Source organism: Bubalus bubalis, chromosome 23, assembly GCF_019923935.1.
Source record: "Bubalus bubalis isolate 160015118507 breed Murrah chromosome 23, NDDB_SH_1, whole genome shotgun sequence".
NCBI classification, from domain to species: Eukaryota; Metazoa; Chordata; class Mammalia; order Artiodactyla; family Bovidae; genus Bubalus; species Bubalus bubalis.
The window spans coordinates 23,436,081-23,453,292 of record NC_059179.1 but is presented as its reverse complement, the minus strand read 5'-3'; the positions used below and the strand labels follow the sequence as shown (position 1 = coordinate 23,453,292).

At 53.6% G+C, this 17,212-nt stretch overlaps 1 protein-coding gene across 4 annotated transcripts in view; it reads right to left on the bottom strand.

Moving 5' to 3' along the window:
- Positions 1 to 10,109: 10,109 nt before the first annotated feature.
- SUFU (SUFU negative regulator of hedgehog signaling) overlaps positions 10,110 to 17,212 on the bottom strand; it is a 106,312-nt gene continuing 99,209 nt past the window's right edge. For 2 of the 4 annotated variants that reach the window (XM_045164136.1, XM_045164138.1), the window contains exons 11-12: positions 15,747 to 15,815; positions 10,110 to 13,401 (exon numbers count right to left, since the gene is read on the bottom strand). In XM_045164136.1, coding sequence (XP_045020071.1) covers positions 13,312 to 13,401; positions 15,747 to 15,815 — 159 coding nt within the window. In that variant the 3' untranslated portion in view covers positions 10,110 to 13,311. Of the gene's footprint in view, positions 13,402 to 15,746; positions 15,816 to 17,212 lie in introns of those variants that run through there. The other 2 variants (XR_006640540.1, XM_045164137.1) reach the window with 2 other exon arrangements.

Sequence of the window (17,212 nt, the reverse complement as noted above, 5' to 3'; positions counted from 1 at the left end):
GGGCCCGGGCAGGTCTCCCCAACTCCCCGACCTGGGGGGTCCGTCCGGTGCCGCGGGAGGGCCACCGAGCCCCGAGCGGTCCCGACAGTCGCTCAGTTCACCAGCGCCTTCCGCGCGCCCGCCCCCCCGGAGGAGTGAGCCTCGGTCCTCACGCAGCGCGCGCAGCCGGCTGCGTCTCCTCCTCCTCCTCCCGAGCGCCTAGCGGGAGCCGGCGGACTGCGCCAGGGCCGCGGCCGGGGCACCAGCCCTGGAGGGGAGCGCCGGGGTCTAAATTCCATATAAGAGGCCGCCTCCCGGTCGGCGCGGCTAGGGCTGCGGCGGCCGGCGGCCCGCACTCCGGCCCGCGGCTGACATTGGGGCGCGCCCCAAGGCAGACAGAGCCCGGGAGCCGCACACTTCCTCCAGAGACGGCGGCGGCAATGGTGGCTCTCTCCTGGCTCGCCGGCGCCGCGCCTCCCTCGCCTCGTCCGGGGTCTGAGAGGCCGGGGAAGCGAGTGCGGCCCGGCCAAGGACTGCTAGATCCGGACCGGGCGGGCGAGGCGAGCCGGTCCCCGGGCCGCGGCGTGGGCGCCTACCGGCTGGCCCGCGGTCTGCGGGTGCGGGCTGCGGGGCGCAGGCGGGCCGACTCCGGGGCGCTGCGTGAGCGCAGGGGCAGTCATTCAGATGAAATTCCAGTCCCCGGCCAGAGACAGCAGCCCGCCTCTGCCTTCCTCCTCCCTTCACAAATAGAAACGGAAGGGGGAGGGAGAGAAGTGGAAAAAAAAAAAAAAAAGCCAACCAGTAAGGGAGGGAGGAGAAGCCCCGGCGGAGCTCCGGCCTGACCCCCTCGTCTCTACTTCTGCGCTCCCTCGAGGCCTGGCGCCGGGCGCCCCCGCCGCGGAAAGACCCCGCTCTCCGTCTCCGCGCTGGGCGGGCGCCCCGGCTCTGCCGAGGAAAACAAGGATTGATCAAACTAGAAAGGAATTTTTCTCAACTGCTAATGAACAGGAGGCTCGGCTCCCGGCCTTCCCCTCCCCCCCCCGCCCCGGCCCGGCCCTCCCCCTTCGCCACCCCGGCCCCCCTCCTCCCCCCCACTTTCTTTTCTTCTCGGCCTCTGCTCCGGTCTTCGGGGCTGCGGTCGGAGCCAGCCCGCGGCGGCGGAGCCGGGCCGAGCCAGCCGGGCCGGGCTGCCTCTCTCAGCGTCCAGCCATCTTGAGCTCCCGGCAGCCGCCGCAGTGGCGGCCGGGGGTCCGAGCGCGCTCGCTGGAGGGTCCTGCAGCGTTCTTTCTATCGCTCGCTCTTTTTTTTTTTTTTTTTTTTGGTGGGATTTTTAAGGGGAGGGCTGTTGGCCTCCCTCAGATTAGAAGACAGGGGAGAAAATGCCAAGTCCCGATTTCTCTCCACCTCTGCTCCACCCACCCTGGTTCTTTCCAAAAAATAAAAAAAGATTAGAATTGGAAGAAGTCGTCAGAAAGGCGAGCGCCCGCGGCCCCCAGCTGCTGCCCAGGCGACGCGTCCGGGGCGGGCCCGAGCCAGTCGCTCCGTCTGTGGGTCCGTTTGTCCGCCCGCTGCTTCTCAACTGAGGGGAGGGCACTCCGGGCAGGGTCTCCGCAGCGGCTGTCGCCTCAGAGCTTTATCCTTAGATCAAAAAAAAAGGGGGGGGAGCCCCAACACTCTCATCACAGCCACCTTCAGCCATCTTGCGCGTATTATTATTTCAGGAATAATCTGTTTAATAAAAATAGCTGCGTCTCTAACCCCCTCCCCCTCATCCTGGGCTCCCCGCCCCCTTTTAATAATAATCTCGATAATAAAAATGATCTGCTGGCTGGGCAGTCCACGGCTGCTTTTTCCTGTCTCAGCTCGCTCGGGCTTAGGCTCTCCTTCCCCTAGGAAGGGGACGGGAGGAGGGGGCTCGCGGCTGGGAGTGGGGGGCTTCGTCCCTGCTGCCCGCCAGTCAGCCCTCTCTGCTTTAGTGGTGAGGAAAGAGAGCCCTCGCCACTACCGCGCTGTTGCGAGGACGGCAGGCGGGGGAGGGGCCCCAATTCGCGGGACCGGCTGGAGGGGTGCACAGGGGTCCCCGATCTTCCCGCCACAGCTTGGCCTCGGAGTCTGAGCCCAGGAATGGGGAGGATACAATGAGCTCGGAGCAGAGCGCGGCGGGCAGGGTGGAGACGCGAGCGGACTGCGGTGAGCCGGGGTCCCGAGTTAGCGCGGAGAGAGGCGGAGGCAGGAGGGTGGTGTCCCTACATCAAGGCCGGTCCCGCTACTCTGCGAGGGTAGCGGGGGGAGACTGGGAGGTGTAGGCGAGGAGAAAGCAGCAGCAGTACGGCGGGGCCTGTAATCAGCACCCGCTGGTTCTGCCCACCCGGCACTAGAGAAATAAGCGGACAGGGAAGGGGGAGGAGGGGAGTGGCTTATTGTCCGGAAGTGCTATAACAGTTGCTGGGCGCCCGGCTCCTCCCCTTATCCCTGTCTGGAGTTGGGGGCTGTTCCGGAGACTTTTCCTGCTATTGGTCTCCAAACTGAGACTCCGCCTCTTTAAGGCGGGGCAACCCGGGGCTCACGTGACTTGCACTAACTTCGGTACATTAAACATTGGAAATGGGGGGTGAGTTTCTCTGCTTCTTAAAAGGGAGACGATAATGCTGTGGAGTGGGACCACATCTTCCTAGGACTCTTCACCCGTGTCTCCTTTTACCTGAGAGGGAAAGGAGGGTTGTCAGTCGGCTCATCTGTTCTGATGGAACTCAGCAGCAAATTTCAAAGGTTCACTGTGCAGCAATTTCCCCGGTATCCTCAATATTTTTACCTACTTCTTTTTTTGATACTCTATTTTCGGCTGCCCAGGGCAGCATGTGAGATCCTAGTGCCTCCACAGGGATCGAACCTGTTCCCACTGCAGTGGAAGTGAAGAGTCTTAACCACTGGACAGCTAGAGAATTCCCTTCCCTACATTTCTGAGGCTCAAATCTACCAAACAAAATATGCATTATTAGTCTCTTCAGTTTATAAGGAAATGGAGGCCTAAAAAAATGGAGTAAAAAAAAAAAAAAATTGGAGTCAACCTGTCAGTTAACAAATGTTTAACAAAAGTCTCATGCACCAGGCATTTTTCTAGGCCCTGGGGATTCCCTGGAGTATATGTACCCCCCAAAAAAAATTTTTTTTAATTAATTATGTAGGATAATTTCTGTGACGGAGAGTAAGGGACTCACACAATATTCTCAGAAAGTGAAATTTGAGCTGAGACCTGAATATTCAGGAGGAGTCAGGGCTTCCCTGGTAGTTCAACTGGTAAAGAACCTGCTTGCAATGCAGGAAATCCCGGTTCGATTCTGGGTCAGGAAAATCTACTGGAGAAGGGTTGGGCTACCCACTCTAGTATTCTGGCCTGGAGAATTCCATGGACTATGCAGTCCATGGGGTTGAGAAGAGTCGGACACGGCTGAGAGACTTTGACTTCACTTCACAGGCAAGTGACAGTCTGGGTGTGGTATGTGTGCTTAGTCATGTCTGATTCTTTGCGACCCCATGGACTGTAGCCCGCCAGGCTCATCTGTCCATGGAATTTTCCAGGCAAGAATACTAGAGTGGGTTGCCATTTCCTTCTCCAGGGGAGTTTCCAAACCCAGGGATCAAATTGTGTCTTCTGGTTGGCAGGTGGATTCTTTACCACTGTGCCACCTGGGAAGTCCAAAGAGTGCTTCAATCAGAGGGAAAAACAAATACAAAAGCAATGAATGAAGTATGTTCCAGGGCAGAAAGAAGGCCTGTTGTGAGGGAAAAGCCAGGTAGGGACCAGAATACACAGTGTCGTGGTAAGGAGTTTGGACTTGAAGCTGGTTATGAGAAGCTACTAGATTTAGGATGTATTTTGGAAGTAGAGGCAAATTAGATATGGGGTGAAGAGGAATCAAGACATAATAGTAATAGAGTAAGAATGGGATCAAGATATGCTTATCACTGTATGAATACAGAATATTCTGAATTTAGGATTTGGGCCTTAACAAGAGCCTGGGCGGTGATGCCATTTACCCAGAAGGAGAGAACTGGAGAGGATTACATTTGGGTGGAGAGACTTTTGAATAGTTCTAAGTTATGTTTGAATTGGTTTAGCTATCCCAGTGGAAATTCCAGAGGAAACAGTTGTATATACAGACTCAGGGGAGGTTTGTGCTGAAGATTATGCATTTGAGATTCATGAGTTTGTTCTAAATGGTAGACCTGAGATTTAAGCCCAGTTCAAAATGACCCATGAGTCTGATCCTTTCATAAAACCAAAGAGCCTCTCTACTTTAGGACCTTCATTTCTTTATTCCTGATTGGGTGGTTAATATGGGTCCTTCAAGTACAGAGCATGTATCTTTTAGTACTTTGCATCCCCTTACATAGGAGGTCTTATGCTGAGTAAATGAACACATGCATGCATATCAGTGAATAAACAAAGAGAAAGTGACTTTCAAACACTAATCTTCAATTCCTTGGTTGAAAGATGGTGCAAAGAAACAAGGTCTAGGTTGGTGCTATTGGAACATCCTTCTCTGGCCTCCTCATCAATGACCTTCGGGATAATCTAAAGGATTCCACTAATTTCTCACCTTTCTAGACAGCTCCCCTTGACCTCTATAACATCATACTGTTCTGTCTCCTTATCTTTCTAACCACAGACTTCTCCAGTTTCTATCTCATAAATATTGACTGTCCTCCACACTATTATGAACCCACACCTGCTCCCTCATTTACTCCTAAGGCTTTCAGTTCAGTTCAGTCCCTCAGTCGTGTCCGACCCCATGGACTGCAGCACACCAGGAGGCTTCTGTTTGCATCACTAACTCCTGGAGCTTGCTCAAATTCATGTCCATTGAGTTGGTGATGCCATCCAACCATCTCATTCTCTGTTGTACCCTTCTCCTCCTGCCTTTAATCTTTCCAAGCATCAGGGTCTTTTCCAATGAGTCACTTCTTCACATCAGGTGGGCAAAGTATTCAGCTTTAGCATCAGTCCTTCCAATGAATATTCAGGACTGATTTCCTTTAGGATTGACTGGTTGGATCTCCTTGCAGTCCAAGGAACTCTCAAGAGTCTTTTCCAACACCACAGTGCAAAAGCATCAGTTCTTTGGTGCTCACCTTTCTTTATGGTCCAATTCTCACATCCATACATGACTACTGGAAAAACCAAACTTTGATTATATGGACCTTTGTTAGCAAAGTAATATCTCTGCTTTTTAATATGCTGTCTAGGTTGAGCATAGCTTTTCTTTCAAAGAGCAGGCGTCTTTTAATTTCATGGCCGCAGTCACCATCCACAGTGATTTTGGAGCCCAAGAAAATAAAGTCTGTCACTGTTTCCATTGTTTCCCCATCTGTTTGCCATGAAGGGGTGGGACCAGATGCCATGATCTTCATTTTTTGAATGTTGAGTTTTAAGCCAGCTTTTCCACTCTCTTCTTTTACTTTCATCAAGAGGCTCTTTAGTTCCTCTTTGCTTTCAGCTATAAGGGTGGTATCATCTACATATCTGAGGTTATTGATATTTTTCCTGGCAATCTTGATTCCAGCTTGTGCTTTATCCAGGTGGGCATTTCTCATGATGTACTCTGCATATAAGTTAAATAAGCAGGGTGACAATATACAGCCTTGATGTACTCCTTTCCCAATTTGGAACCAGTCTGTTGTTCCATGTTCTGTTCTAACTGTTGTTTCTTGACCTACATATAGATTTCTCAGAAGGCAGGTAAGGTGGTCTGGTATTCCCATCTCTTTAAGAATTTTCCACAGTTTGTTGTGATCCACACAGTCAAAGGCTTTGGCATAGTCAATAAAGCAGAAGTATATGTTTTTATACTAAGGCTTTACTACTGTCTATATACTGATGACTCCCCAATCAGTCTCCAGCTTAGATCCTCACCCTCCTGGTTGCAGATTCATGTAGCCAATGTGCTGTCCACTCCGATGTCCCACAAGTAGCTTGAATTCAGTGTACTCAAAATGAAAACCTTCATCCTCTTCACTTCCCAACCTGCTGCCCCTTCAAGATGTTGGCAAATCCTGACTACTTCTTAACCTCTCCATAACTTACCACAAACTCTTGTCTATTTATTTCAGTAGATCCTAACCGGTTTCTGTTTCTGCCCTTATGTGAAAGTGAAAGTCGCTCAGTGGTATCCGACTCTTTGGGAATTCTCCAGGTCAGAGTACTGGAGTGGGTAGCCTTTCCCTTCTCCAGAGGATCTTCCCAACCCAGGGATCGAATCCAGGTCTCCCACATTGCAGGCAGATTCTTTACCAGCTGAGCCACAAGGAAAGCCCCTGCCCTTAGGTCCTGGAGTCAATTCTCAACTGAAGAGCCAGAGTAATCTTTTAAAAATGTGTCAGATTTTGTCACTCTTCTGCTTACTCATCCAATGGCTTCCTACTTCCACCAGAATAAAAGTCAAAGTTTTATAATTGCCTGTAAGGTCCTACACAGGACCTTAAGGTCTGTGTAAGGTCTGGCCTCTGTGTAAGTAATCTATGGTCCCCTTCCTCTGCCCCAGCCACACTGGCTTCCCTGCTGTTCCTCAAGTATAGCTGGTGTGTCTCCCATGCCCCAGCCCCCAGGCTCTTCACAGTTGCACCTTACTTTGTCTGAATCTGTCTTCCCTCAGATATCCCTACTGCACCCTTCTTCCTGTCACTGAGATCCTTTGTTCAAGTGATGCCTAGGCCGTGAGGCCTTTCCTGACCTCCATATTTTAAAACGTGCCTCTCCTTCAGTCCTCACTCTCTCTCTTCCTCTGTTGCATTTTTTCTCCTTAGCACATAGCTCCATGTACTATGTGTCCAACTTTTAAAAATCTTCCATTACCAAGATTTAAGATCTGTGAAGGGATTTTTTTAATACTGTATCCCTGATGGGACCTAGCACATAGTAGATGCTCAACAAATATTTGTTGTATCAATGAATGAATCCCATTCTCTCCATTCCTACCACTTCTATTCTAATCTAGGCTTGACTGGTCACCTTGCCTCCAATCTACCTCTCTTTCAATATGTTCTCCATCCAGCAGGTAGGGGGATGATCCTACTGTGAAAGCTGGATGACTTAAGCAATCTACTGTAGGCAATTTGAACTCCACAGTTCCTGAGAAGAGTTTGGGGACTTTGCCCCTGTTGTTCTGTTTGCCTGGAGAGCTTTTCAAAGTACAGCACCCCACCCCGTTTTGCCCAATTTATCCTTAAGCATCAGGTTTCAACTTAGATGTCACTTCTTGCAGGAAACCTTTTTAAGTCTCCCCAGACTGGCTTGGGCACCTTCTCTGTGTTCATATCCTGGCACATGTGTGTGTGTGCTCAGTCACTCTGTTGTGTCCGACTCTTTGCGGCCCCACATACTGTAGCCTGCCAGGCTCCTCTGTCCATGAAATTTTCCAGGCAAAAATACTGGAGCGGGTTGCCATTTCATACTCCAGGAGATCTTCCCAACCCAGGGATTGAACCCTCGTCTCTTACATCTCCTGCATTGGCAGGTGGGTTCTTTACCACTAGCACCACCTGGGAAGCCCTTTAACAAAGTGGTATAGCCCTTTAATAAAGTGTTAACGCTAACTAAGCAATTACTATGATCCTTACAAAAACTCTGGGAGAGACCTCCCTGGTGGTTCAGTGGCTAAGACTCCATGATCCCCATGCAGGAGGCCCAGGTTAGATCCATAGTCAGGGAACTAGATCCCACATGCCACAACTAAGGAGCCCGAATGCTGCAACTAAAACCCAGTGCTGCCAAAATCAATAAGTAAGTATTTAAAAACAAAACATTTCTAGGAAGTGAGTATCCACTTTTACATGAAGAAACTGAGGCAGAGCTGAGTCAGCTTGTCTAAAGGCACACTGATGATAAGTGGTGGAGCTGGGGTGGGATGGAAAGCAGCCTTCCTCTTTTATGGTTCTTCCTGCAATTGCTTCCTCATCCGTCTTCCTCCCACTGCACTATGAGCTCCTTCAGGCTGGGCCTGTGAGGAGTCTCCCAGCATACATCCGAGTGCCTGCCGCACGTTAGTTGAAAGGACAAGCGAGCATATTTTCTAGTTCTTACGGTTTCCACAGTGGTATCATAGCAGCTCAGCACTGCTCAGGTGGCCCTCTTCTGTCTTGTCAAGGTTGAGACCACAGAAGCTCCATTCTCTTTCCTTTCGGTGCTTTCAGTACTGAGATGGAATGGGGGTGGCCGCAGTGAAATTGGAAAAACAAACGAACAGTGTCACTTCTCTTCGTTCTCTGGCCCCAATACGGCCACTCCTCTCATCACAATCCACTCAAGGTCTCCCTTGCCCCTCAAGTTCCTCAGAAAGCTACATTGACACCAACCGTGGATGCCCACCAGCAGTCTTCCTGCCCTCCCCGCATCCTGCCCTTACCTCTCTGCTGAAGACTTCCTGCGCTGAGGAGGAGGAGGGGCTGGTTAGTCTCTTCATACCCCCATGAAAGGGGCCCAAATGGCCTCCCCTCCCAGACCACATCCTTCCCTGCCCTGTGGTCTTGGGATGCTTCTCTTCCTTCTCCTGCCCAGTTGATCACCCTCCTCACCCCCTGCTGGCCTCCCCACTTCAGAGCCTGGCAGGCTGGGTTGAGTCACTCATTTCCAGTACGCATTAGCCTTCTGGTCAGGCCAGTTTGGCAAATCTCTCACCATCCCCTGTCCCATGGCTTGAAGCCTGTGGGTCCCCTGACCCCTCAAGTAGGGTGTCTACCTGGAGGAATGTATAGGCTTTTGGAGGAGACATTAGAGATCACATGGAAGATTCCTCTGTCCCTACATCTAGGGATAGAGTCTCTGCTTCACGCCCAGGAACTCTTTTCTTTCCAGAAACAAACTCAGCCTGCTCCTTCCCCCAGAGTCACCTCAGCACAGAATCTCCCTATTCTGTTTTCTCTGGGGCAAGAACGTCACCCTGACCCTGGGTCCTTCCAGGCTAGTCAGATGAGGAGGATTAGATAAGCACTCCGCCCCCAGTCTCCAGGGAGAAAGGGGAAGGGGTGTGGCCTGGGCCACCCCAGGGTAGTCAGCCTGGCTCCAGGAGGCTCTGCCTCCCGGAGAGACTGAAGGCCCCAGACAGGACTTGCCCCACTGCCTGGGGTGGGGGTAGGGGCAGCCACAGTTCAGCAGGAGGTCACAGAGGAAGGAGTAGTGACCTCCCTCTAAGGCAGGTCCCACAGATCCAGCTGCTTCTCAAGAGGACAGGGAGGGGAGCTAAGAGCCCTTCAGACAGGAGCTGACTCCTTCAGGTCCTACCCTCTCAAGCCACCCCCAGGACCTCTGCAGAACCTCCTGGGTACTATGGCTCCATCCTGAGGACCAGAAGAAAAGGGCTCTGCTACTCCACAGGATGGACAAGCAGGCCTAGTAGGAAGGGAAAGAATGTGTGAGGACCCAGAGCAGTCCTGCAGGGTTGTGGACCTGGGCTGGGTGCAGACCCCTCTCCTGCCTGCCTCTCGGGGCTTCTCCCCTCTAGCACTAGGCTCTGCTTTGCCACACCAGGCCCTGGAGAGACAGGAGCTGGGCGATTCGGGGAAGGAAGAGCCACCTGCCTCCTCACCCAGAGCAGGCCCAGAAGATTTCATAGGAAGGGTGGGCTGGTGTGCTGGTTCTGAGCCTACCCCAGGCCCTGAATTAGGAGATTGAATGTAGGTGGCTGGGGGTGGGGGTGGGGGTTGTTGCTGTCTCTTGCCCTCGCTGAAAGGGGCATAAGAACTCCAAACTGGACCTGAGGAAGGCCCGACTTCCCAGGGGAAAAAGGTTTCTTTTTTTTTTGGTGAGAGGAGGGGAGGAGAATGAGGCAGAAGAGAGGGTCTTTACCCACTCACTCATCACCCCAGATTGTTCCACCTCCTACCCCCTTGACCTTAGAGGAGTTCAAGACCAGTGAGAGAGCCTGTCCCTGTGAAGTCATTTCTGCATGACTGAAGAGTCACTGCTGCGTGATCCTGCTTCCTTGGCACCCCCTCCACTCCCAACATCAGTCTTCTGGGCCTTTCCACATCCTGGCTTCTTCTAAGAGGCTGAGTCCAACCCAGCCCTCTGCCAGGGCCCCAGGCTTTCCGCTCCCCTACTCCAGGCAGCCAGAAAGGAGCACAAGACCCAGGCACTTCTGCAAATACGTTTAATGCACTTAGATTACACAGAGGAAGAGGGGACAAGAAGGAAACGACATCTAAGTGAGTCACCCAAAAATTCTTACAAAAGTCCCAGGCTGGCTGCAGCCCCCAGGAACCGAGTCACCATTGACATTAGAAACTAATATAAAAATTTACAAAAGTCTGCTCATTGCAGCATTCAGGTACTTGTACAAAAGGAGGGCTCTTTCTACAGGGCTCCTGACTTATAACAGGGACCCAGGTACCTCACTTGACACAAGGACCTGGAAGCCAGCGAGGAAAGACAACCAGATAAAAAAATACAGTCAAGGGAATTCTCTCCTGGTCTGCCCCATAGGGGCGGACCTGCAGGTTTTTCCCCTGTTCTCAATCTCAAAACCCAGTCCCAAGAACTTGTGTTTATTTTTTAAAACATGCTAGCCCTTTAGTTTCTCCCCAAGGCTTCCCAGACCCTGCCCTGAAGCCTCGCCTTTGGAAGAGAAGGGCAGGAAGAGGCACCAGCTCCCCAGCCAGACCTGAGACCCTGCGTGAGCTTCTCCACCCCCACAGAATGGCAGCTGGGGCCGTGGTCCTCCTGCAGCCCACACTGGGCCTGAGGAGCTGCGGCTGTGTCCACCTTGTGTTGCCAGCAAATAGCATGAAGGAGCCCCTTCCCCTCAGAAGCTTCAGTCACAGGGACATGGAGGGACAGAGTAGGAAGGGGCAAGCTTCAGGGAAGCCTATGTAGGCAGATGTAGGGAGGAAGACTTCTTAACCTCCCCAACTTACTATGAGGTCAGGGCTTCCAAAGAGCTACGGAGAGGGAAAGAAGGGGTCCCTCTAGTGAGTGCCTGCTATATGCCAAGTGCTGTGCTGGACGTGCCCCACAATCTGTCTTGCTTTATCCTCAATGGGGGTCCCCTCTCAGTGAAGAACTCCCTCTGGAAGGCACCACCACCTTCCAGAAAGAGGAAAGAGGTCTGGGCAGAGATGGTAGATGCTCTGTCACCCCTCTGGAGCCAAAGCGTTGTAGGGAAATGAGATGGAGGCTGGTCTCAGCTGAACCTTGGAGGTTCCCGATAAGAGGAGGGGCTAGCGGGGGTGGGGGGAGGCAGGAAGGAGCCACAGGCTTCACAGGCTTGTTGTCTCAGAGCTAACCTGCTTCCCTTTTGCCTTCTGTACTGACCACAAAACTTAGCTCAGAAAATACCCGCCTGCCCCCAAGCCAAAGCAGGCGGGGTAGAGGCAGGTCCCCAGAAAGAATCTGTGGAGAAGTAGGTCAGGATGGCAAGGAAAGGAAGCAAGTCAATGACACCTCTTTGGCCACAAAACATCTAAAGACAAGAGTTTTCAAGGTGGGGATGCTGTGGTGGGTGAAGACCAGGAAATGTCCTTCTGGAAAAGTCCTCAGAGCAGAAGGCACAGCTGCTGCCAACATCAAGTCCAGAGGGGCTTCCACCTTTGCTGTGTCGGTGGTGGGGGGGTGGTGGTGGTGGTGGTATGTGTCTCCCAGATGCCAGGTGGATCTGCCTTGAAGCTCTGAGTTTGATGGTGCTAACCAGGTAGCCCTGAGGGTGTAAGCAGAGAAAGAGCCAGACCTGAATGGCCCCTTGGAAGTCCAATAGCCTGGCCACCCTCATGCCCCTGAAGGCAGCTCTTTGGCTGGATGGCTCATCAGAGGTGCCCTGCGCCCTATGGGCTTCCTCGGCACTCCTGATAGTGCCCATGTGTGTGGCGGTTGCAGACAGGGGCCAGGGCATGTTGTCTGTCTGTGTGGTCCCTGACAGACAAAAGAACTTTGTCATGGGAGAGCCAGAAGGGTGGTCTCGTAATAGCCATCCCCAGAGTTAGGGGTAAGAGGGCCTGAAACGGGCTTGTGATTACAGGTCAAAAGTGAGAGACAACACCAGAAGAACCCCCAAACTACGGGTCAGAGATAGGTTGGCTATGAGACAGGAAGACCGTGAGATCTGCAGTACTGGAGTGAGGAACCAAAGACCACTAGAGGCCAGGATGCCGGAAAGGAGACAGGACAAGGGGTAGAGAATGAAGGATGAGAAATGAATCAACACAGAAATGAATGAAAGGCGGGAGAGTGCAGTGTTTGCAAAACTAATGTGAAAGACATGTGAAGAGGTTGATTCTTCTGTTTTTAATAAGTAAGAGTCCTGCAGCCTGGAGGCTGGGAGGCCCAGTGGATGAGGAAATGGGATGGGAGTGGCAAAGAGCTGGAGACCCAGGCCCTGAGTGGCAGGTGGGGATGGTCTATGAAGTGCTGGGCTTTACCCTGTCTTGGGCAGGCCTGGTTGGGAGGAAAATGCCTAGAAGATGAGGCTGGGGTCACCAAGTCTCAGAGACCCTGATGATCTTGAACTCTGTGGGGGCCCAGTCCACCTGGGAACCAGCAGCAGCCCTTCCTGCCCCAGCTAAACTGGGCTCCAGGCTGCATGGGGGAGTGTCTTGGCTCCCCCAGGCCTGGCTGGGAAGAAAAGCCTCTGTGCGAAGCTGACTCCTCCGAGGCCTTGACCGGCAGGTGAACACCAGCACCTTTTCTGGTGGCGGCTCTGGGGGAGACGGCCCCAGGCCCTTGTCTGTGAGAATGAGAAAGTTCATCTGGAAATAAAGTTCTGTTTTTTTTAAAAAAACATATATACATGGCTTCTGGACATCTTTGAAGAGCAATAAAATACCATCCGGTTTCTACAAAATAAAATAAGGAGGAAGAAAACCAAACACGATCAAAGGAATCGTTGCACCGCCAGAAGAGCTTGACTACCGAAGGCTTCCCAGAGTTGAGCTGGGCAGGGTAGCTGGCTGTTACACCTCCCTCCCGCTGGGCTATGCGGCAGAGGGCAGGTGGGAATGAGGCCTGTCTCCACCTGGGGGCACATAAGAGGTCCAGAGGCAAATCTCAAACCAGAACCTGCGGTGGCAGCAGGAGGGGAAAGTTGACATTTGCCCGACTGCAGCCCCCTGGGGCCCCGGCCTGGTCATGTGGCTCGGCCGGCTGCAGGTGCGGAGACCCCCCAAGCTGCAGGTGAGGGGGAGCCCTGCGGCCTGTGCGGGGCATCCCAGCAGGCTGCAGTGTAGGGGCTACGCAGTCATCCTCACACTTGTCCTTGTGTTTGCAGGAATCTCGTTTATGCAGTTGTTACACTGGAGTCACCGGGAAGCAGCTGGGCTCGCCCTTGGCCCCTGCAGGGCCAGCCCAGGCTAGTGCAGCGGGCTGTCAAAGACCACGTCGGGGAGGATGGAGACTTTGAGCTTCTTTTCTGGCCAGCTGTACTCTTTGGGAAGTTTGAACTGTGGAGGGGGCAACAAGCACAGAACCAGAGGATACACGGTTAGAATCCACTGCCTTCTTCCCACACTGCCTAGAGAGGCCAGGACCCTCACCCAGGCCCTGTCTCCTGGGTGCTGGGGCAAGACAGACCACCGGTTAGTTGCCTGGCTTCAGTCACGAATGTTGAACCAGGTGAGAGGCTGGGATCCAGTGCTGACCCCTCCTTCCCCGCACCCAGCCAATAATTAACTGGGCTTGGAGGCTTGTTTTCTGACTCTTTCTTGACTGGGCTGACCTCCCTCCAGCTCACTTCCTTGGTTCTGCCTCTGGCCACAAGCATGTAAGGAATCTGCTCCCTGAGGCCTGGGGGCTAGAGGATGGGGGGGCAGGGGAGGGTGCAGATGCTACAGGGAAGTGGCTTGAGGTCTGGAACTCTGAGGTCCTGTCCCTGCCATGGCTCCTTTCTGAGGCTGGCAGGGAAGAACGTTGGAACCTGCCCTCTGGAGCCTTTGCCAAAGGGTCCCAAAGGAAGGAGGCCCTGCCTTGGCCTTGGTGGGAGTGGAGAAGCAGAGCTAGTGTGGTTTGAGGTGACTTCTTGGGTCTGGTGCAAACTTGAGAGGCGCTCCCCACCCTGCTCCCACTTGTTCATCCTCACACGCTTCCCAGGGTTACCAGCCTGAGAGAGGTGCTGGCAGTGGCCAAGGAGAGCCCAAGTTCTTACGACCCGACTCCCCGGAATCACTGATTTGCTTACAGTTTTGTTTCTCAAGCTTCTGGAGGGGGATAGGGGAAGAGACTGACATGTTCCCTGTGTATGCGAGGACCCTGCATGGGGCCAGCAGGCACACAGCTGGTGCTCATAGATGCTCCCTGATTTAGGAGTGGGGTCTGCCTTTTAGGTCTCCTGCTAATCTGGGAGCAAGCTGGGAAGGAGGGAAGAGCAGGGCCCTCAGCCTGCTCAGAGCTGGTGCTAGAAGAGGACGGCCTGACACTGCCCGGCTGATTCCCTCTCCCTCCCTCTTGATGGGGGACTGTCCAAGCCAGGACCAAAGTGGAGAGGAGGGCAGGGTGTGGGGACAGCCTTGCACAGGAAAGGAAAAAAAAAGTCATTTTTAGTGACCTACTTTCCTAAGCTCCTCCTGGCTCCTGTCCCTCCTGCCTGGACTACCCCTCTTCCACCCCCTCAGCACCCGAGCTGAGAGCAGCAGTCTGGCGCCATGCCATCCCTGTGCGACATGGCCTCTCCGGAAGCGCTTCTGGGCAGCCGGCTCTGGTCTGACTGAATGGGAGCTGGGCCTCAGGGGCTGGTGACTTGTGGGGCTTGACCAGCTGGCACAGACTGGGTACTTAGTGACTTCTGAATGTATAAATGAGAAGAGAGAAGACATTATCCCACTAGGGGTGACCTCAGGCTCTGAGGAGTTCCTGTCCACCTGGAGACCTGGATGGGCCAGTCCTGCCCCGTGGACTGTCCTCCGCCCTGTGGATATCCGTCGGAGGCCTCTGTGTCCAGGCTGACTGGGTCCTGGCTGAAAGCTGGCTCCTGCCTGGCCTCGCTCTGGCCTGGGAGGTGAAGGAGCTCTCCCCAAAATACACTTTTGGGCAGAAAGGGCAGAAGAAGGGTCTGTCTCTGCCCCCGGACAGGAGAGGGCCCAGAAAAGCCCTAGAACTATCAGCGTGCTAATGTTCCACTAACCTATCTGGGCAGGACTCTGAGGCCAGGAAGGCTCAGCCCTGCTGGGGTGCTGCTTGGTAGGAGGCCGGGGGAGGGGAAGGGACTTTCCAGGATGAGGTAAGTCCCCACAAATGAGGATGCCGGGAACAAGGAAGAAAAACAAAAGGGATTGTGGGCTCCACTCCTGTACCCCAGCGGAGTAGCCAGGACAAGCACAGGCCCCCACCTGGCCCACAGCTCGGCTGGGGCTGGAAGAGGCGGGCCTAGAGGGGAGCGCTTGTGGCCAGAGGCGGGAGGGAGAGTGGCTCCTGGGTGGCCTGAGGCTGGAGCAGGAGCCCCTCGCTGCCCACCAGAACTCCATGGAATGTTCTCTGGCAGCAGGCGTGGGCTTTCTGTTCAAAACCTGCCAGGGAACAGCAGGGGCTGAGGAGAACTCTGTACTAGCCCAAAGGCCCTGGCTGCCTCTTCAATGAGCTTCTTGGGAGCTGGCAATTCAGACAATTTGCTGGGTGTCCTCACAAGGGTTGAGGGTGGGGCAGGGGGAGGTTCAGGGAAGTGAAATAAAGCTGTTTAACATCTCCAGGGTCTCCTTTCCAGCCTCTCTGCACACGTCAGAGACAGACACATGCACACACGCAGACAGACTCCTGGAGACTGGAACCTGCTGTCAGAGAGAACCAAACAGCTTACTTCCTCTGGAGAAGTCAAATCTTCTAAGTCCTCCAACATTTTCTCTACAAACTCTTCGGTCAACAGAATCTGGGAAGAAGGCACAAGACAGGCTTTTATTATTATTATTTGTTTAAAGAATATGGTCTTTTTGCTAATTGCCAAGCTATGGACCTCTGTCCAGGCCGTGGAGGAGCGGTGAGCCCACTGTGATATGTTCTAGGGCCAGGGGAAGTACTTGAGGCCTAGCCCTGACTGTCACCCCCAGTCTGCCCCCACCTCCCACCACCAGCTGCCTACAGTATCAGACGGACGGGGGCAGAGAAGGGAGGACGTCCAGGACAGCGGGGAGCAGGGCGAGGACGTCAGGAGACATGGCAGTGCTGGCCCCGGGAGGGACATGAGAAGGGGCAGGGAAGGCCGCCTGTTTGGCAGTCCGGGCGCCCTGCACATTGCAGTATGGTAGAGGGGAAACAGAAAAGCCACAGGGCAGAGGAGAGTGACTCCAACATCCTCCTTGTTCAACAAGGTTTGCGTGTTCCCAGAGTCCCACTTGGGAGGACAAAACGAATCTGTCCAGGTTTGGAATACAAGCCTTGCCTGGAATCTGGAAATGCCCTGGAAGGTACCTCTAGGAATGTCTGAGCTGCACCAGCCTCTCTCATTTTAGCAAAGGGAAAGGGACGCCTCAACTCCCATGCGTAGTGTCTACCTCTTCTCAGGCCCCAAGCTCCCAAAGCCCTGCCTTGCCAGCCCCATTCAGCCACTGAGTCCTTCAAGTTCTAAGAAATGTCTTCTCCAGGGCACCTCCCACCTATCCCACTTCACTACTCTGGTCTGCTACCTGAGGCTTCACGCTTGCTGTTGAGAACAGCCTTGCCCCTCTGTTCAGGGGCACAACCACCACCCTCACCCATGTGTGTAGTCAACCATGCATGCAGTCAACAGCAAGGATACCCAGGACTTCCTCAACCTGCAGGGCCATCTTCTCAACAGGCTCCTCTATGCAGGCCGGTCCCACACTGGGCCCAGGCTGGGCATGTCTTTCCTCTTCCCAACCTGATCCTGTCTTCCACCCATCTCCTCCCCATGCTGGTCCATGGGACCTCCTGACCTCTGCAGTGGACCCTTCTGTAACCCCAGGCTGTGGCTCTCCCCACCTCTATTTTGCCTTCTCCAGTAGCCTCTGAATGCCCTGGGGTGGGATGTGGGGATGGAGGAAGAGAAACAACGAGGTGAAGACCAAGGTGTGGGAAAAGTCCCCTATGACAAGGAGGAGGATCCAGGACTTGAGAAAATACCAGCAGGTTTCCCCAGGGAATTGTCCATTCTGATAAGAACATATGGCTCAACATCTGGAATAGGTCAGTGTATCAGACAAAGTGGAATGGCAGAGGAAGGAGGGCAAGCAAGCAGGCTCACTAGGCACCTCACAGGATGGAAGTTTCCGAAGGGAGGAAGTTGACTGGGTGGAGGTGTGAGCAAGG